This window comes from Equus asinus, chromosome 1 (assembly GCF_041296235.1).
Source record: "Equus asinus isolate D_3611 breed Donkey chromosome 1, EquAss-T2T_v2, whole genome shotgun sequence".
NCBI lineage: Eukaryota > Metazoa > Chordata > Mammalia > Perissodactyla > Equidae > Equus > Equus asinus.
Genome location: NC_091790.1, coordinates 177,801,459 through 177,822,999, shown reverse-complemented (window position 1 = coordinate 177,822,999; position 21,541 = coordinate 177,801,459). Strand labels below are relative to the sequence as shown.

Below are 21,541 nucleotides of genomic sequence, written 5' to 3'. Positions count from 1 at the left end.
CCAGGAGACAGACAGGATAAAGCTGTTATGGAATCCATATTCTCAGGGAGGGTATTATACGGCAGCAGTGGCTCTGAGGAGGTGCCTCCCTCAATGGCTTGCAGACAGTACATATGAAAAAGTAAACTTTAGTCAAAGAAAATGAGCAAATTGTTTCTTAAACTCATATAAGCACCCTCCCAGAGACCCTCAGAAATAACTGAAGAGGCCTCAAGAGAAAGTGGCCAAAGTGCCAGAGTTATACAAGTCAGGACTGACAACCCAGTGTTAACACCACTCTTGTCCCCACAGGCTGGTGTAAGCTGTAGAAACAAGCAGAATTCACATTTGATCCAAGTTTAAGTGTAAGAATTCAAATTAGCTGCCTTCTTTCAGTCTGGATAGAATCCAATTTCTGACTAAATCAGGGAAAAATTAACTGTGGCTTATGACAGTCAATGTTGAATTTTGCAATCTAGGTGGATAAAGGGAGATAACAGCTACATCTTGCCTTTGACTGCACCTTTAAGAAAAAAATGAAAGCTGCATGGCAGGAGTTCACATATTCCTGACTTCTGGAAAGTTCGGTTAATTCAGGTCCTCACATGTAATTGACAAAGATGAATCAACACAGGCCAGGCTTCTGCTTTCAAGACAAGGATCTATATGAGTTGTATTTCTGATTTCAAATTTTTCAGCTTCCTGGAGAGGAATAATACTCATTTTATTGATAACTCAGGGCAGCATTAATACCCTGTGTGTGAGTACTTAATAAAAATAAAATAATAATAACAGGCTTGATGTCTTTTGCCAATGTTGTCAAAAGTATCTGCTGTGACAAATTACAGGATCCAGGAGATAGCACGCAGAACAATAGCAAAGCATACTGCATCTTGTCCTTTGTAAGCATTCACCTTCCAAAAATCTCATGCCCTCTTATCGGTAAAGCAAACGATTTATCAAGGAAACCAATGGGGAAAAAAATTTAACTTGAGTAAACAATTTTCTTTTCACTTTAAGATAAGATTTTTATAAAATTAACTGGCTAGAAATTAGAATCTTCAAGTGATGTACAAGGCAGAGACAGAATAAATACATTTTAAATGCATGATGTAATTAGATTATTTTCAAGAATAAAATTATAAAACTTCAACATCCTACTTACATTAACATTTTATGGTTTTTATGCAACAAAAATTTCTGATAAATTGTTTTTTAGTGAGAAATGTATAAATTGTCAAGTGTAAGAAGTATGAGATATCTCCTCTTTAAAAATGTCTTCCTTTCCTCCTTTTGGAACAAGCGATTTTTGTATATTGTAAAAATTCATATGCATCCAAAGTGGAATCTTGAAAAAGAGATTTCTACAAGTAGCTTACCAAAACGACTAACACTCTCGACTCCATCAATAATTGCTCTGTAATCCAAATTTTCTTCTATTCCAACCTGTGAAAGAAGAAGGACATTCTAAAAATGGGACAAAATATTTGACTGACTGTTCAATAAAATGTAAAGATTAGTGAATTGCATTTTAAGTAGTCAAAAGTAATGTCCTCCAAATGCACACCTTTTTTTTACAGCAAGGTAAAAACAAATAAACAAAAACCAGATAACTCTTTTTCCACTAAGAAAAGTACAATTTAAAACGTTATGATTCACGGTTACTGCTATATCGCTATGATGCTTTGCATGTACAAATAAGCAAATCAGTGCACTCACAGAAGCTGGAAGAGACGGAAGCAATTAACGAATACCAGAGCCTCCTTTTAAACATACTAGCCAAGGGGTTGTTCTCTTTGAAAATGACCACCAGCTATCATTCCACTTGTAAGCTCTTCTATTTGTTAAAAAAGTATGTTTTGATATTTCACATCAATATTTTATGTGATTAAAAAGTTAATGCTAAATCTATGTATAAGGATTACCTCAAATAAAATGGACAAAGCTCTTAACTTTCCTTTTCCTTTAACTGCTTCCTCAAAACTTGAAAACCGGTCTGCATCAAAACAGTAGATCTGCATCTATAAATAAAACAACGACAGCTTAATTACATATGAAGACTTCACAAAAGTCAGCAAAGAGACAATAATTTACCAATTTAATAAATTCTATTATAAAAATTCTATAAACCGTATAACTCTATAACAGTATATTTCAAGAGACTTTATCAATTACATGTACATACGATGACATTTACTATTACTGACCATCCTTCAGTGAGGAAGGAAAGACAAAGTTAGACACATCTAGAACAGAAATTAGCATTTTGTGATGACCAGGGGACACTGAAGTAATGATTTACTGGAGCAATTAGCAAATGTAAAAAATTATCACATGTTATTTTAACTATTTTTCTAGAATTCTTTCAAATATGGTTTTATTCTTTCCTGAACAGACATGCCTTTCTTGATGGTCTGAGTTACCATTTCTGGACATTATCATACTGTACTCTATTAATCGTGAAACTCTCAAGGACTTTCTGCTTCTACCTGAAAAATAGCAAGAGTTTTAAGTTCTCACTAAAGTCTTTTCAGAGAGAGGATTTCTAAGCTGACCCCTGAAGGATGGGCAGCTTAAAAGCTGACAGATGAAAAGGCAGAAGAGATGAACATGTGTTCAAGTCAGAGGGACTGGCTCAGAAAAGGCTAGCAGGCAAGAAAATACGAGAAATGTGGGAAACTGAAAGTAGTTTGTTGTGATTTCAGCTGAGCATATGCGAGGGAGGAAGAGAGAGATGAAGCTGGAGGAGTAGGCAGGGCCACACCAGGAAGGACTGTGAGGCAGTCCCAGCAGCTTTCCCTTGAGGGCAAAGGAAAGTTGTTGATCATCTCAGCTCACAGGGGTGGGGAGGGAGCAAGGCTGGAGAGAGGGAGACCAGATTAGGGGCATTTAATAATCCAAGACAAGAGTGCTGTGAACTTTTTCTAACCTCCCGTATCATTTAAGGGCAGAACTGAGAAGATTTGTTTATAGGATGTGGGAGATCAGGAAAAAAAAGAGCATCCTTGATGCCCCTTAGTTTCCTTGCTTGCACAATTACCTGGAGAAGGTTTTTTTAAAAAAACCACAGAGAGTGACATCAGGATCATGGTGGAGTGAGCTCTTCCCTTAGTCTCCCTCCCCTAAGAGACAATGAAAATGACATTCCTAAACCAATAGAGGACATTCACAGAACACAATAGACAACTGAGAGATCCACACAGCCATACGTCTGAAGGTGGGGGTGCTGGACTCCCCCAGGAGGCAGTGGAGGGAGGTAAGCAGATCTCCTCTCCTTCCCAAGCAGGAGCAATCTAGAGTGCAGGACTCATGTGGCAGCCAGCATGTGACTGAGAGGAGAACGGGGAAAAGGTAGCCCTCCGTGGGAATGCTTGTGCTTTCAGAGTTGCCTCCCAGCCTGTGGGAACACTCCACACAGAGGCAGCTAAGCAATTGTGGGGGTATCCACACCAAGCTGAGCAGCCCAGATGGGCAGACAGTGACTGCAGAGAGGAAGAGCACATGATCACACACGAAGAAGAAAGTGCCCCTCCCCCCACCTTGGCACACCAGCTCAGCCAGTCACCCAGAGCAAGAGATCCTTGCCAGAGAGCCTGCACCTATGTGTGTAAAGCACCAGCAGCCAGTAGGCAAATGCAGATGGACTCTGTCAGCATGGCTTCCAATGGACAGGCACATCTTCCAGGGGTAGCAGCAGACTCAGGAAACAAAGCTCCTGCCCTCCCCTACTCTACCCAGTGGTGACAGGTGGAATCTGTGACCAGATACTACCGCTATGTGACCGCAAAAGTCCACCTCATCAAATAGCATAAGGAAGTATATTAACACTCCAGACCAGAAGGAAAATGACAAGTACCCAGAAATCAACCTGAAGTCACAGAAATTTACAATCTAAATGACAGAGAATTCAAGATAGTTATCATAAAGTTATCATAAAGAAACTCAATGAGTTACAAGAAAACTCAGAAAGACAGTTCAATGATCTCAGGAATAAAATTAATGAGCAGAGGGGCTTCCTCACAAAAAGATATTGAAATGATGAAAAAAAATCAGAGACGCTGGAGATGAAAAACACAATGATTGAGATAAAGAAAAATCTGGAATCCTTAAAAAATAGAGCTGATATTATCAAGGAGAGAATTAATAATTCAGAGGACAAAAATATGGAAATGCTGCAGATGGAGAAGGAGAGAGAACTAAAACTAAAAAGAAATGAAGAAATTCTCTTAGAAATATCTGACAATTAGGAAATACAACACAAGGATTATAGGTATTTTAGAGGGAGAAAGGAGCAGAGAGCTTGTTCAAAGAAATAACGGCTGAGGACTTCCAAAACCTGGGGAGAGAGTTGCAATTACATGTAAATGAAGCTAATGGAACCCCTAATTACCTTCTCCAAGGCATACAATAGTAAACTTGTCAAACGTCAATGACAAAGAAAAAATATTAAGGGCAGCAAGGCTGAAGAAAATAACCTACAAACAAACCCCTATCAGGCTTTCAGTGGATTTCTCAACAGAAGCCTTACAGGCTAGAAGAAAGTGGAATGATATATTCAAAATTCTGAAAGACAAAAACTTTCAGCCAAGAATACTCAATCCAGTGAAATTAGCCTTCAGATATGATGGAGAAATACAAACTTTCCCAGATAAACAAAAGCTGAGGGAGTTCATCACCACAAGACACCCTTTACAAGAAATGATCAAGAAGGCCCTTATACCTGAAAAAAAAAAAAAAAAAAAAAAAGAAAGGGCTTACAAAGCCTTGAGCAAGGAGATAAACAGACAAAATAAAAAAATTGTAACTCTATCAGAACTGGTTAGCAAACACTTAATTATAATATTAAAGATAAAGGGAAGGAAAGCATCAAAAATAACTATAGTCACTTCATTTTAATCACAAACTCACCACATAAAATGGAATAAGTTTTGACAACAATAGCTTAGACAAGGAAGAAGAAAGAGATGGAACCTGCTTAGACTAAAGAAATAAGAGGCTAACAGAAAATGGACTATCTCATCTATGAGATCTTTTATACAAACCTAATGGTAACCACTAAACTAAAAATCAGAACAGAGGCAGAAATGATAAATAAAGAGAAAACTGAGAAAACCATCAGAGAAAACCACCAAACTGAACTGGCAGTTGGAAATACACAAGATGAGAAACAAGAGAAATACTGAACAACCAGAAAAGAAGTGATAAAATGGCAGTATTAAGCTCTTATACATCAATAATCCCTCTAAAAGTAAATGGATTGAATTCTCCAATCAAAAGCCACAGAGTGGCTGAATGGATTAAAAAACAAGACCTAACAATATGCTGCCTCCAGGAAACGCATCTCAGCTCCAATGACAAACACAGCCTCAGAGTCAATGGATGGAAGACGATACTCTAAGCTAATGGCAAACAAAAGAAAGCAGGTGTTGCCATACTTATCAGACAGAGTAGAATTCAAGATTTAAAAAAAAGGCAATGAGAGACAAAGAAGGGTAGTATATAATGAAAAAATGGACACTCCACCAAGAGGACATAACATATAAATACATATGCACCTAACACAGGATCACCAAAGTACATAAAGCAACTATTAAGAGACTTAAATGGAGAAATTAATAGCAACACAATAATAGTAGGAGATCGCCACACCCCACTTACATCAATGGATAAATCATCTAGACAGAAAGTTAACAGGAAATAGTGGAACTAAACTAGAACAGATGGATTTAATAGATATATATAGAACACTCCATCCAAAATCAGCAGAATATCCATTCTTTTCAAGTGCACATGGAACACTCTCAAAGATAGACAAACGGTGGAAACAAGGCAAGCCTCAATAAATTTAAGAAGACTGAAATCATATCAAGCATCCTTTCCAACCACAATGCTATGAAACTAGAAATCAACTACAAGAAAAAAGCTGGGAAAGTGACAAATATGTGGAGACTAAACAACATGCTACTGGAACAACCAATGGATCAGTGAAGAAATTAAAGGAGAAACCAAAACAATATCTGGAGACAAATTAAAATGAAAATACTCTATACCAACTCATATGGGATGCAGCAAAAGTGATCCCAAGAGGGAAATTCATAGCAATACAGGCCCACCTTAACAAACAAGAAAAATCTCAAATAAGTAATCTTAAACCTCATCTAATAGAACTAGCAAAAGAAAAACAAACAAAGCCCAAAATCAGCAGGAGGGAAATAATAAAAATTAGAGTAGAAATAAGTGAAATAGCGACAAAAAAAAAAAAAAAAACAAAACCCAGTAGAAAGGATCAATGAAACTAAGACCTGGTTCTTTGAGAAGATAAACAAAATTGACAAACCTTAGCCAGATTAACTAAGAAAAAAAGAGAGAAGTCTCAAATAAATAAAATTAGAAATGAGAGAGGAGAAATTACAATGAATACCACAGAAATAAAAAAGGATTATAAAAGAATACTATGAAAAACTATAGGCCAACAAATTGGACAATCTAGAAGAAACGGATAAATTCTTAGACTCATACAACCTCCCAAAATTGAATCAAGAAGAAATAGAGAATCTGAATAGACCAATCACAAGTAAAGAGATTGAAACAGTAATCAAAAACCTCCCACAGGGTCTGGCCCCGTGGTCGAGTGGTTAAGTTCGCACGCTCCGCTGCAGGCGGCCCAGTGTTTCGTTGGTTTGAATCCTGGGCGCGGACATGGCACTGCTCATCAAACCACGCTGAGGCAGCATCCCACATGCCACAACTAGAAGGACCCACAACGAAGGCTACACAACTATGTACTGGGGGGCTTTGGGGAGAAAAAGGAAAAAAATAAAATCTTTAAAAAAAAAAAAACCTCCCACAAAATAAAAGTCCAGGACCAGACGGTTTCTCTGGAGAGTTCCACCAAACATGCAAAGAAGATTTAGTACCTATCCTTCTCAAACTATCCCCCCAAATTGAAGAAGATGGAGCACTTCCTAACACATTTTACAAGGCCAACATCCCCCCGATCCCAAAGCCAGACAAGGACAACACAAAGAAGGAAAACTACAGCCAATATGGTTGTTGAATGTAGATGCAAAAATTCTCAACAAAATATTGGCAAACTGATTATAGCCATCAAGTGGGATTTATACCAGGGATGCAGGGATGGTTCAACATTCATAAATCAATCAATGTGGTACACCACATTAACAAAATGAGGAATAAAAATCACATGATCATCTCAATATACACAAAGAAAGTATTTGACAAGACCCAACATCAATTATGACAAAAACTCTCAATAACATGGGTATAGAAGGAAAGTACCCCAACATAATAAAGGCCATATATGACAAACCCACAGCCAACACCATACACAACTGGGAAAACCTGAAAGCCATCTCTCTGAGAACAGGAATAAGATAAGGGTGCCCACTCTTGCCACTCTTATTCAACACAGTATTGGCTAGAGCAATTAGGCAAGAAAATGAAATAAAAGGTATTCAAATTAGCAAGGAAGTGAAACTCTCACTGTTTGCAGACGACGTGAGTCTATATATAGAAAACCCTAAAGAACCCATTGGAAAACTATTAGAAATAATAACTACAGCAAAGTTTCAGGGTACAAAATCAACTTACAAAAATCAGTTGCATTTCTATACTCTAATAATGAACTAACAGAAAGAGAAATCAGGAATACAACCCCATTTACAATCGCAACAAAAAGAATAAAATATCTAGGAATAAATTTAACCAAGGAGGTGAAAAACCTATACAATGAAAACTATAAGAAATTATTGAAAGAAATAGATGATGACATAAAGAAATGATATTCCATGCACACGGATTGGAAGAATAAACATAGTTAAAATGTCCATACTACCTAAAGTAATCCACAGATTCAACGCAATCCCAATCAGAATCCCAATGACATTCTTCATGGAAACAGAACAAAGAATCCTACAATTCATACGGGGCAACAAAAGACCCTGGATAGCTAAAGTGATCCTAAGAAAAAGGAGCAAAGCTGAAGGCACCACAATCCCTGACTTCAAAATATACTATTATGGTAATCAAAGAAGCATGGTACTGGTACAAAAACAGACACACGGATCAATGGAACAGAATTGAAAGCCCAGAAATAAAACCACTCATCTACAGACAGCTAATCTTTGACAAGGAGCCAAGAACATACAATGGAGAAAAGAAAGTCTTTTCAATAAATGGTGCTGGAAAAACTGGACAGCCACATGCAAAAGAATGAAAGTAGGCCATTATCTTTTGCCATACACAAAAACTAACTCAAAATGGATCAAAGACTCGAAGGTAATACATGAAACCATAAAACTCCTAGAAGAAAATATAAGCAGTACACTCTTTGACATCGGTCTTAGCATCTTTTTGTCTACTCAGACAAGGGAAACAAAAGAAAAAATAAGCACATGGGACTTCATTAGACTAAAGAGCTTCTGCAAGGCAAAGGAAACCTAGAACAAAATGAAAAGACAACCCACCAACTGGGAGAAAATATTTGCAAATAATCTATCAAACAAGTGGTTAATCTGCAAAATATACAAAGAACTCACACAACTCAAAAACACAAAAACAAATACCCTGATCAAAAAACGGGCAGAGGATATGAACAGACATTTTTCCAAAGAAGATATCCAGACAGCCAATAGGCACATGAAAAGATGTTCAATATCACTAATCATTAGGGAAATGCAAATCAAAACTACAATGAGATATCACCTTATGCCTGGTAGAATGGCTATAATTACTAAGACAAAACAAGAAACGTTGGGAGAGGATGTGGATAAAAGCGAATCCTCATACATTGCTGGAGGGAATGCAAACTGGTGAAGCCACCATGGAAAACCATATGAAGATTTCTCAAAAAATTGAAAATAGAAATACCATATGACCCAGCTATCCCACTACTGGGCATTTATCCAAACAACTTGAAATCAACAATTCAAAGAGACTTATGCATCCCTAGGTTCTCTGCAGCATTACTGACAATAGCCAAGACATGGAAGCAACCCAAATGCCCATCAACTGATGAATGTATAAAGAAGATATGGTATACATATATACAATGAAATACTACTCAGCCATAAAAAAAGACAAAATTGTCCCACTTGCAACAACATGAATGGACCTTGAGGGTATGATGTTAAGCGAAATAAGCCAGACAGAGAAAGACAAACACCACATAATTTCACTCATATGTGGAAGATAAACAAACACATGGACAAAGAGAACAGATTAGTGGTTACCAGAGGGGTGGGCATAAGGGGTATAGGGGCACATATGTATGGTGACTAACAAATAGAACTGAAATTTCACAATGTTATAAACTATCATGATCTCAATAAAAACAAACACACAAATAATACCTCTGATAGATGGCTTGAGGGGCTTTTAAATAAGAAAAACATATGTGGTTTAGCACACAGATTCTGTACCACTTATTTTGCTGGCTGAGGGCTTTTGTAGTTGTTAGGGTTTTTCTTAATTTTCATCTTTGTTTTAAATAGGTAATATTGTGAGAGAGCTAAACCCTCAGAAGTGAGAATCCTACGTGTTTAGTGAGTTGACTTTCATTACTTTGACAAACCAAAGTTGATGTGTGCTTTTCTTTAAGGATATTTAATATATTAAAAAAATTAGAAGCTATAAATTTGAACATAATTGTCCACAGTAAAAAAACTTTTTAGTCCTTTAAGAGATAATTAGCTCAGTTTTATTTTTATTATCAGTAACGATTTTGGATTATAAAAATAATACAGTTTCATTATAGGTAATTTAGAAAATATGTGAATTTTAAAGAAGCTAAGTAAAGGCACCAATAATGCCATTACCCAGAGAAAATCACTGTTAATGTTTTCTTAGTTTCCCTCAATTATTTTTACAATAGTAGTAATTCATTCTCTCATTTAGTCCTCATAATAACTTTATAGGCAGGTACTGTGACTATTATGTCAATTTCACAGAAGATAAACAGAAGCTTAGGTAAATTAAATAGTTCATACAATGTCAAGTCAATATAGCCAATAACTAAACAGAGAAGCCAGTATTCAAACCTAGTCCATTTGACTCAGACTCTGTGCCCTCAGCCACTATTTAATTAGTTTTCATATTTTACAAAATCAGAATAATAATACTGTGTATACTATTTTATATTCTGCTTTTTAAAAGCATTAATATCTTATGATGAAGCTTTTTCGTGTAAATAAATCATTCAAAACATGATTTTTACATGATTTATAACATTCCATCATAACATATTTAATCATTTCCTTTTGTTTCAACTTTTTATTACTGTAAATAAATCTTTGCACATAATTTTTTTTTTTTTTAGGAAGATTAGCCCTGAGCTAACTGCTGCCAATCCTCCTCTTTTTGCTGAGGAAGACTAGCCCTGAGCTAACATCTGTGCCCATCTTCCTCTACTTTATGTGTGGGACGCCTACCACAGCATGGCTTTTGCCAAGCGGTGCCATGTCAGCACCCGGGATCTGAACCGGCGAACCCAGGGTCACTGAGAAGCGGAATGTGCAAACTTAACTGCAGCGCCACCAGGCCAGCCCCTGCACATAATTTTTTGAGCATGACTTTAATGATTTTTTAGACTAAATTGTTACAAATTGAAACGATGGGTATTGAGGATAAAACATTTAAAGTTCTTGATACAACAAGTAAACTGTTTCCCAGAAATTCTACCAATTTATACTCTTCAGACATGTATGAAAGTGTTGACTTCACCATATACTCATTATCTATTATATTTATTTTGCCAATTTTAAAGCCAAAAAATTTTCTGATTTTAATTTGCATTTCTTTGATCCTCTAGTATATTGGTATAATTTCCCCTTTTTTTCCTTTGTTTTTCTTTTTTATGGAAAGAATTTTATCACTTATTCACTCATCAACATTTATGGATCCTCCATAACGGGACACTCTAGGTTACCAGGAAGTAGAAAATCAAATATGGGTCTTACTGAGCTTAGTCTAGTGAGGAAGGCAGACATTAGCCAAGTAAACAGGAAATAACTGTATAAATTATAAAACATGATTACAAACTAATAAAATCTCAATGATTTAGAAAATGAAATAGTAGCCAGCAGAACTACTGACTTACCTCAAGTGGAAATTTTTGTCCTTCTAAACTATGTTCTGATCCATCAGATGACATATTGCATTTTCCCCAGTGAAAAGTTATCTTGCTTGCTTTGAACACCATTTCTGAAACTCCTCCACTGAGATGGTAGTCATTAGTGAGATTAATTTCCACTGAAAAAATCAAAACAAAACAATAAAGTTGCATCTAAGTTTCTGAAAATAAAAATTACAGATTTCCGCTAAATTTTCTTCTATTAAAAGTACGTTAAGAAAATCATTGAGCGAGCCTTGATGGCCTAGCAGTTAAAGTTCCGCGTGCTCTGCTTTGGCAGCTCAGGTTCAGTTCCTGGGGCGGAACTAAACCCCTCATCTGTCAGTAGCCATGCTGTGATGGTATCGGCTCACACAGAAGAGCCAGAAGAACTTACAACTATACACAACAATGCAGTGGGGCTTTGGGGTGGGGAGGGAAGGGAAGACAAAAAGGAGGAAGATTGGCAGATGTTAACTTAGGGTGAATCTTCCCTGGCAAGAAAAACCAAAAAACAACAGAAAAACATTTTTTAAAAAAAGAAAGTCATTTATTGGATAAATTAAAAAAATACTGAGCTGTCATTTTGGAAGCTGAACTTGTAACTCTGTACAATGTACTTAATATATTTTGTTGCCACCAATGTAAATTAAACCAAAGAACTTAACTGCTGTACAACTTTAATAGCAGAAGCCAGCCAGTGCACCTGCCCTGTTTATTCAGTGTCCTGAGACTGTCATTCCTCCAAAACTCGGCTTCCCTAAGGCATTTGATGTAGCGAGGGGAATGAGTAAAGGGAGAAGGGACAGAAGAGTGGAGAGAGGAAAGCCTTCTCTTGGGAGTGCCCCTCACCTTCTCACTTTCACCCCATTTCTACTCCTTTTCGAGCTGCTGCTTTTGTCCCACCTCCTAACCCCTCCAAACATCACGCTGGGCTTCACCAAACTCCAGAACTGTCCTAGGCTGTGGCAAGGAGACTGGGAATCCCATTCCTCTTGAAGAGGTTTGAGCCATCTCATGTTTGAACCCTAAGTAGTAACCCTCGAAATCTTAAACTCTCCTATTTGAGTTCCATAGCAGATATTATTTGATGGTACTACAAGTCGTCTAGAAATTAATGATTCTCTTGAGAGCCTAATGTAAGACTTCAATATCTCTCAATCAGATTTAAATGGTCTTTGTTCCATTAGGCAGAAACCACTGCTGGCATTAGGGACTGAATCCCACATGTTGGCCAACCAGCTAGAGAGATAAACTTCCATTTAATAATGGCCAGCACAATAACAATAATGGTCAACATTTATTTATCACTTATAATGCACCATGCATTACATTAACTACTCTACACGGATTAAACATTTGATCCTTACACAATCCTATGAAGGAGACACCATTATAATCCCTATTTTACAGATAAGGAAATTGAGTCATGGAGAGGTTAAGTAACTGGCTCAAGGTTCCACATTGCACTTTAAAGAGCCAGTAGTGAACCCAAAATTGTGGCTCTAAAAATGAAGTGCTTGACCACACCCACTAAGAAAAACAGAGTGGAGATTATATGCTTGACTGCTTTGTAACATCCTTCAAAACTGGTAATGAAAATGTTAAGATTTGGGACGAAATATTTTTATGTATTTAATTAATATACTATAACATGTAATAATCTTAATTACTCATTCAACAAATACTCATTGAGTGCTTATTATGTATCAGTCACTGATGCAGAAAAATTCCTACACTAACGGGATCTAAAATTAAATTACTATATTCAAATAACTATATTACCAAAATATGAAAAATAGAGAAAAAATTCACTAATGATAAAACCATCCCAACATAGCTACTGTTATAATTTTGAATATTTTTTCTAATTTTTTTCCCATGAGTATATTTGTTTTTATCTAACTTCCTGATATACATACAATTTCACTTAAAATATGACAATAAATAAATGTTAAAAAATATAATATGAGAAAAGGAAAGTTTTTCATTTTTTGAAAACTATTTTGTCCATCTATTGGTTACTGGAATTATTTTTGTAGTATTATATTTTGCATGTTTTAAAAAGATAGTCTCAAAAAAAAAGCACTTGGAGAGTGCTTCCCCAGGATAGTATACAATTTGAAACTTTCTACATAGAAGTGCTAGTACTTTCTTTTCTTAAAATTCAATTATAGTCGATCGCTTTTTTCATATCCAAATATGGAATATAGGATGAGGCTGAGCAGACAAGATCGAACTATAATGCTCAAGAAAAGGAAATCCTGATTGACTAAGTGACTAACCAGTGATGGAGTTATTAAATTACATTAACTATATATTTCATTATATTTATCACATCTTCTAGTGGAGGTATAAATATTGTCATATTACTGGAGAACATGACATTACGACTTTGGTCATTTTGTTCATTTATTTATTTATTTTAAAGATTGGCATCTGAGCTAATATCTGTTGCCCATCTGATTGTTTTTCTTCTTCTTCTTCCCAAAGACCCCGCTATATAGTTGTATACTCTAGTTGTGAGTGCCTCTGGTTGTGCTAGGTAGGACGCTGCCTCAGCATGGCCTGATGAGTGGTGCTAGGTCTGCGTCCAGGATCCAAACCAGAGAAACCCTGGGCCACCAAAGTGGAGCAAGCGAACTTAACCACTGGGCCATGGGACCAGGCCTTGGTCATTGTATTTTTTGAACACATTTTCAAAACATTGTCTAAACTTCCAATTTTCTATGTTCTACTTGATTTTTTCTACCTATACTTTCTATCCAGTTCATAGTGCACTATTCAAAGGAAAATGAGATGAAACTAATCTAAACATCCTCTAGGTCTAAAAAACATACTAAAGCCACAAACAAAATGCAAACGTTTTACCTGTTTTCCCAGTGTTATGAATGAACGTGTTTTCCAAAGATGTTCTATCCCAGCCCTGAAATTTAAGTTTCTTAAGATTCACATTCACTTGAGTAAGATCTCCATCAATATTGATAGGAGATTGTTTGAGGCTATTACATGTTGGATATTTCTTTCCCCAATGTTTTTGATTCAGCGCTCCTAGGGAAAGCAAAGGGGAAGAAGTTAGCTTCTCAAGTTATCAAGCAAAAAATAAACTTTATTTTATAAAGTAGTTAATACATTTTATAAAAATTGATACAATAGTGGGAAAAACTGAGACATCTTTGAACTAACTCATAAAATAATTATGGTGAGACATAGATTCTAGGTTTTCATATAATACACAAGAAAAAGAGGCCCAAAGAAGAACCACATCGGCGTAGGGTTGAAAAATGGCTTTGTTTAGCCATCACACTCTGCCAAATCAACAGAAAGCCTAACTGTCAGATCAGAGAGTCAGTCCTAGCCCAGAGTTCCAGATTGAAAGGTGTCCAGATGACAGGTGTGAAGTTCTGACTTGCTCAGCACTCTCCATTAGGGGAGGCCTCTTCAGACCTTCCGTCACCCCTGCCATTGAATGTTTTGGTTTAATTTCCATCTGCTCAGGATCTTATTTATAAAAACATAATCACTAGGATTTCCTTGAAATATCTCCCCCTCTCTCTCCCTCTCCCCTTTTTTTTCTGGTCATAAAACTTACCAAGTTTTATTGTTTAACAACAAGATAAAAAACCCAGGGCTTCCTAGAAAGATTTGGCTTACAGTGAAGTGAATTTTCACGTGTTCCACAGAATGACCAGTCCTCTAAACCAAAACTACCCTGTGTTGCCTTTATTTCACCCCTACCCAAAACCAAGAACCATCTCTCATAACCATAAGTTACTGGACATTAACTTCGCTAGCACCAAAGCAGTGCTAAGAACAGGGATGCTCTACTTAAAAGTCTATTAAAATATATGAAATGTTGCAAGTCCAAGTCTTAAACTTTTTTTCTGGTTAAACTCTAGCATTTCTGCAGCCATCCCATGAAAGAGCAGGGTGGCAGCACAATTTTCAACTTGGACCCTTTCAAATGCTCTTCTTTCAGAAAATGAGTGTGGGTAAGCCATGATTTTACATGATTGATTTTTTAGAGAAATTCTAAGTAAACAGACCCTCCATACAACCCTAGTTTCGGCCATCTTCCTTCTGTAATAAAGGAATCAGTAAAGATTGATTTCCATGCAAGCTCTCAATATGGGACAAAGCTAACTGCATAACTTAGCCCAGGAAAGAAATAATAATTAGTCACATCATGAAACTGCCTATATGACCAGGCAAAATTAGGCAATTTGTCTCCTAGCGAGGCATCTACCAGAATGAATAGGTACTGAAAATTTATTTTATTTTAAAATCTAGCTCTATTCCTGGAGAGTGCTTGAGTACAACATGCTTTAAATATGCACAGTGATGCACATTTTCGCTTCTACGAGCAGCTTTAATAATTTGAGAAATAATATGTTAATTTCACAGTAAAGAACATTGGCACAGGGACAAGAAAACACTGCTTGTTTGATTAATGTCAATGTAACAGAAGCAGAGAGAGAAATTGCTGCACAAATCAATAAGGCCTTTTTTTATTGCTTACATTTTTAAAAACAGTACAATAAATTCCAAGCACACTTAGGAAGAGTCTCATCGTTGTGGTGTACAGAATCATAAAATTTTAGGTCTCTAGTAACACCGCACATGATTTATATGATTTATTGTTCATAGCATTTAGTGATCATCTCTATTTGTATTCTAAGTCAGCATATCCATAACTGAACACTTGATTTCTTCCCTGTAACAAGTTCCTCCTACAATCTTTGCCATCCCTTAAACTTAGAGGTCATCCCTGATGCCTCTGTTTCCTCTTCAGCAAGCCCTTTTGGGTCTACCTTCAAAATATATCCCTAATCAGATCATTTGTCGTCTCCACTATACTACCCTAGCCTAAGCCACTGTTATCATCAGCCTAGATCTTGCTAATCCACAAGCAGCATCACTGTCGCCTAGGAGATTGTTAGAAGTTAGGCCCCCACCATAGCCTTACTAAGTCAGAATCTACATTCTAACACAATCTCCAGGAAACTCAAATACACATTAAATTTTGAGAAGCAATGGCTTAGATATCTCTAGTGCCTTCTAAACTGGTCTCTAGTTTCTTCTCTTGCTCCTTCCATAATTGTTCTCCACTTACACAGTAGGCAGACTTCTGAGATGGCACCCACAATTCCCATGCCTTGGTGTACACACCTTGTATTATCCCCTCCACTTGAGGGTGGGCAGGACCTGTGAATATGATGAGATAATCATTCCCTTGATTAGGTTACGTTATATGGCAAAGCTGACGGGGACTCCCTCCTGTGATTACGTGCGTGATGTTACAGAAGGCTTCACCTTGGCAAATTGGAGGGAAAGAGAGATTGAAAGTGTGAGAGATTCTCCTGTTAGCTTTGATGAAGTAAGTTACCAGCTTGTGAGAGGGGCACCTGGCTAGGAACTAAGAGTGGCCCCTAAGATCTGAAAGTGCCCCTAGCCTGACAAACGGCAAAAGCAAACAAATAATAAGCTCGCCACAAAAAGCCAAATACTGTATGATTAATCAAATTCAGGGAGAGAGAAAGTAGAATGGTGGTTGCCAAGAAATGGCGGGAGGAAGAAAAGGGGAGTTGTTTAATGGGTATAGAGTTTCAGCTCGGCAAGATGAAAAAGTTCTGCATATCTGTTTCACAACAATGTGAGTATACTTAACACTACTGCTGTTAAGTATACGATTAAGATGGTAAATTTTGTTATGAGATTTTTACCACAGTAGAAAAAATGGTTAAGATGGTAACAAACAGACAGACAAAAAACTGGGACCTGGATCTCAATCTTGCAACCACAAGGGAGTGATCCTGCCAGCAACCTGCATAACATTGGAACAGGACCTCAGGGTTCAAATGAGAACATGGCCCAGCTGGAACCTGGATTTTAGACCTATGAGACCCTGAGCAGAGAACCCAGACAAACGGTCCCTCCTCTCTGACTCCTGACCCATGGAAACCGTGACATAAATATGTGTTGTTTTAAGCCACTAAATTTGTAGTAATTTGTTATGCAGCATAAGAAGACTAATACAATCAATAGCTAAAGTAATCTTTTAAAGTACATATCAGATGGTGTGTCACTTCTTGGCTCAGGTCCCTTCAATACCTTTTCATCTCACTCAGAATAAAATATAAACTCCTTAAGATGGCTGACTGATCCTACATGATGTCCCCACTCCTATCCTCTCTGATCTCATTTCCTATCGCTGTGGTGATTACTACTCTAGCCATACTGGCTTCTTTTCTGGCCTCGGGAGTTGGCACTTGCTGCCATCTCTTTCTGGAATACTCCACCCTAGATATCTGCAAGGCTTGTTCTCTCACTCTCTCACCTCAATCAGGTCTCTGCTCTAATGCATCTCAAAGGAGAGGCTTTCTCTGAACATCACATATGAAATCATTTCCCTCTCTTAGTCATTCTCAATTCCCTCTCCTTACTTTATTTTTCTTCTCCTAAGATATTAATTATGTTTACTTATTGTCTCCACACTCCAGCATCTATTAAAAAGCCTCACACATAGTAGGTGTTCAATAAACATTTATTGAATCAGACAAAAAAATGAGGAAGTCTTTTGTTTTATGAGTTTGAGCTCACAGGGATCTAAGATGAAATGGCAATAGAAAAAAAAAGAAAGAAAGAAAACTGGCCAATTGAAACATTTCTAAACTCAACTGCCAGTCACCTCTGACTGTTATATGACAATTTTCTTGAGCAGTATCTACGAAACTTCTGCTGAAGGATATCGAGAAAGATCTGATGTCCAAATTGTATGATGTCTGACATTTTATAGCACAATGATCCTGAGTAACTGGATTATGTATGAAGTGCATCAAATGATTATACTCAGTGTAGACCCAGTTGAAAACACCTACTAGATCATGGTGCTCAGTACAGTACACGTTCAGGAAGCCTCCTTAATTTTTGTGATTAGAAGACAAAATAAAAGAGGCAGAATCGGTAAAAGGAATTTTTTTAGTGAAAAGGCTGTAAAACAGAAAAAGTTCACAAAAAAGAAGAACTTGAGGTTCTTTTTGCAAAGGACTCTGAAAAGATCATGTTTCAATCATAAACAGAAAAACAGAGGAAGTAAACTATTAGAGTGCTAAAACTGTGCACAAGCATGAAACATAGATCAAAAGAGCATTAAATATATTTTAGTTGTTTCATAATGAAACACAGATTAACCTTACACTTAAACATTATTTTTTAAATGCCCAAATTAATATTTTTAATGTTTCAATTGGAGACCTCAGTCCATGTTGTAAAGCTAGGTTGATGCATCTGAGACAGCAGGATTCATTCATATTCATAGGAACAGAATTCATAGGAACTCTATTGTATTCACCTGAGTGGTATTAGCGACTGTTGTGAAGGAAGAAATTAGGACACTGTTGTAATTGCAGCAGAAGATTATCAGGGTGAGTTACTCATAAGGAGGATTGCAGAGTACTAAATATTAGCTCTAGAGAACTAAAATAAATTATTCATTCACATATTCATCCATTCTTTCATCCTTTTATTGACTCACCTGAATTCGTACCATTCCTATAAATCTCCTTTGCTTACTTCTATTGGAGCACCTAACAGACTGTATTTCGTCTGTTATCTATTTTTTCTATATCTTATTGCCAAACTCTGAGTCTGGCACATAGTAGAAACAAATTAAATGCTTGTGAAATAGTCATTGTGCACCAAATGAATGTACAGCATTCAATATTTATATCCTGTTCACTCTCTTTTCCAAACAGAATAGAAAGCAATTCTAGGCTCTGTAGGAGAAATGCATGAGCTCACATTTGTTTGCTTGCTTATTTCTTCTTGCATCCCAGAAGGTTGGGGGCACGTTAAATAAAAAGTAGATAAATGCCTAAAGGAGTCGATGGGATGAAGGAGAGGAAACGTGGATATGAAAAACACACAATGCAGGCCTTAAGGGATGGGCAGAATCTGACAGGCAGAAAGGGAACCAAGAGTATGTCTGGTTGAGCGATGAACCTGAACAACCTCAAGGTGGCAGAAAAGTGCAGGCAATGCTCAGAGAGAAGCGAGCAGATCAGCTAGGTCCAATGAGTGCAGAGCAGATGCCAGGAATTGTACAGAGGGAGATGGAAAGGCAGACTGTGATCAAATGCACCTGGGTACCAGTGTGGGCACTGAGGCCCTGGAAGAGTAGGAAGCTCACAGCTGCCTTATCAGAGAGATTAAGCTGGCAGGAATGCAGGAAGGAAGAGGCTGCATAAGTAATGGACATTTTCATAGGCATCTTCTATTCGTCTTCGTTTGATTTTTACAGAATCCCCGTGCAAGGGACTGACTGTTTATGTCTCTCCAAAATTCATATGTTGAAACCAAATCCCTAGTGTGGTGGTATTTGGAGGTGGGGCCTTTGGGAGGTGATTAGGTCATGAGGGCAGAGCCCACATGAATGGAATTAGTGCCCCATGAAAGAGACTCCAGAGAGCTCCCTCACCCGTTCTGCCACAGGAGGACACAGCAAAAAAGATAGCAGCTCAGGAAATGGTCCTCACTAGACACCAAATCTGCCGGCACCTTGATCTTGGACTTCCCAGCCTCCAGAACTGTAGAAATACATGTCTGTTGTTTATAAGCCACCAGTCTATGCCATTTTGTTATAGCAACCCAAACGGCCAAGACACTCTGTACTTATTTGAACAAAATAGGTCTGTCAGCACCCTTCTTAGGATCTGACACCTAAGGACTAAATAAACATTTCCTGAATGAATAAATGCTTCAATAAGATATCTACAGTTACCTACCCCTCAATGTCCATGTCCTATACATCTTGACCTATTAGTGTTCTAAATAGAAACACATTCGAAAAAACATCCTATGTAGGGAAATAGCACTCCACAGTCTGTAACATAGAAATATCAACTGAAGAAAACTAAAGCGTAAAATAAAGAGGGAATGAGTAGAAAAACAAAATGCCCATGCAAGTCTTTAATATTTGGGTAAAAAAGTGAGAAAATGATGAAAATGAAAAGAAAGTCAAAGAAAAGGATCGTTTGTCCTCTCACTTCTTTGCATTATTCCTGGTGAATCTTACCAATAGTGTGTAAGGTATTCAGCATAGGTCCACTGAAAATTCATAGAAGTAGGATGAAAATCTCAATATTGATTTCTTTTCAAGGTTACCGTAAATTGCTGATCTTTAACAAGATTTGAATAAGAGCAGACTTAGAAACTGATTCTTTAAAGATCAAGATATTATTAAGAAAAAAATATACTCCTTTTAATCTTAATGAATTTCTTTCCTAGTCCAGGTTTTGATGTAAGAAAACGTTTGCGTCTCTACACGTATACATACAAAAATATTAATAAAAGGCAAGTATAAATGTAATACTGAAGTGTGGACTGTGGTAACGCCTGTAGCATCTATTACTAATTGACAAACTCCATTCAAGATTCCAGACATTATAAATCACAGCTTTATAAATTACTGCGGCTTGCTTTATATATGCTAGCAAATATACCAAAAGCCCAAATTAAAAAATCACTGAAACAGTATAAAGCTATCACAGCAGTGAACGACTTGGATTTAAATTTCAGTTTATTAAAATATAAAAATGAAATAAACCAGTGCTATTTTCAATGAAAATGTAACATCGAATTTAGAACTCTAGCAAAATGGAAAGATGATATATTTAAGCAGACATTTTTCTGATGCTGCAGTCAGCTGTTCGAGAAAGAAGGCTTCCTCAAAAATAAGAAACTAAAGCCTCAAGTTACTGAAAAACCATCATTAAGTGATTTTACGTCACACCAGTAAATGTTATACATAAACTGGCTGAAACAAAGAAAGAAGGACGCCTGAGATAATTGCTCACGTTGAAAACAAGAACGAGAATGTGTTTCCATGCACAAATCAGTGTGTCTGTCTGTTTGGGGCTAAGGGCTTTTGGAGCTAGAAAAAGCAAAGCAGTTGGCGAATGCAGATGATGGCTGCTATGAAAACTACACAGAAAGTAGATCAAATGCAAACAATTTCCCATGAGAAGCTGTTTAGTCAAGACTGCATTTTCCTTTATTATTTATCCTAATGGAATACTCACGTCGGGACAGTAGAAAGACTTTGCGAGCCTGGCTGATATATCCAATTGACAGCGGGTTACACAGGTCACGGAGGTAGTTATCAATTTATTTGGGAAAGTGCTAGCACAAATGTTCCTTAAGCACTATGATGGTTAAGAAAATTACTAACCGAAATTCAGCATAAATAGGGAGAGAGAGAGGTGAGAAATTTATTTCAAAGTTCCTATTTAAAATTATAGGACTTTTTCAAGTTGGAAAAATACAAAGTAAACAAAAATCTTTTAAAAAGTGATAAAAACTACTGCTCCATAATGCAATAAACTTATTTTTTGCAGACCACAGGAAAAAAATAACACAAAATGAAAAAGATCTAAG

General features: G+C 36.9%; 1 protein-coding gene across 4 annotated transcripts in view; it reads right to left on the bottom strand.

The window, feature by feature from the left end:
- The window catches only part of PTPRZ1 (protein tyrosine phosphatase receptor type Z1), a 177,244-nt gene that overhangs the window by 71,091 nt on the left and 84,612 nt on the right, over positions 1 to 21,541 (bottom strand). For all 4 annotated transcript variants that reach the window (XM_044760653.2, XM_044760686.2, XM_044760730.2 and 1 more), the window contains exons 3-6: positions 13,979 to 14,158; positions 11,096 to 11,247; positions 1,905 to 2,000; positions 1,359 to 1,425 (exon numbers count right to left, since the gene is read on the bottom strand). In XM_044760653.2, the coding sequence (XP_044616588.2) occupies positions 1,359 to 1,425; positions 1,905 to 2,000; positions 11,096 to 11,247; positions 13,979 to 14,158 (495 nt within the window). The remainder of the gene's footprint in view (positions 1 to 1,358; positions 1,426 to 1,904; positions 2,001 to 11,095; positions 11,248 to 13,978; positions 14,159 to 21,541) is intronic.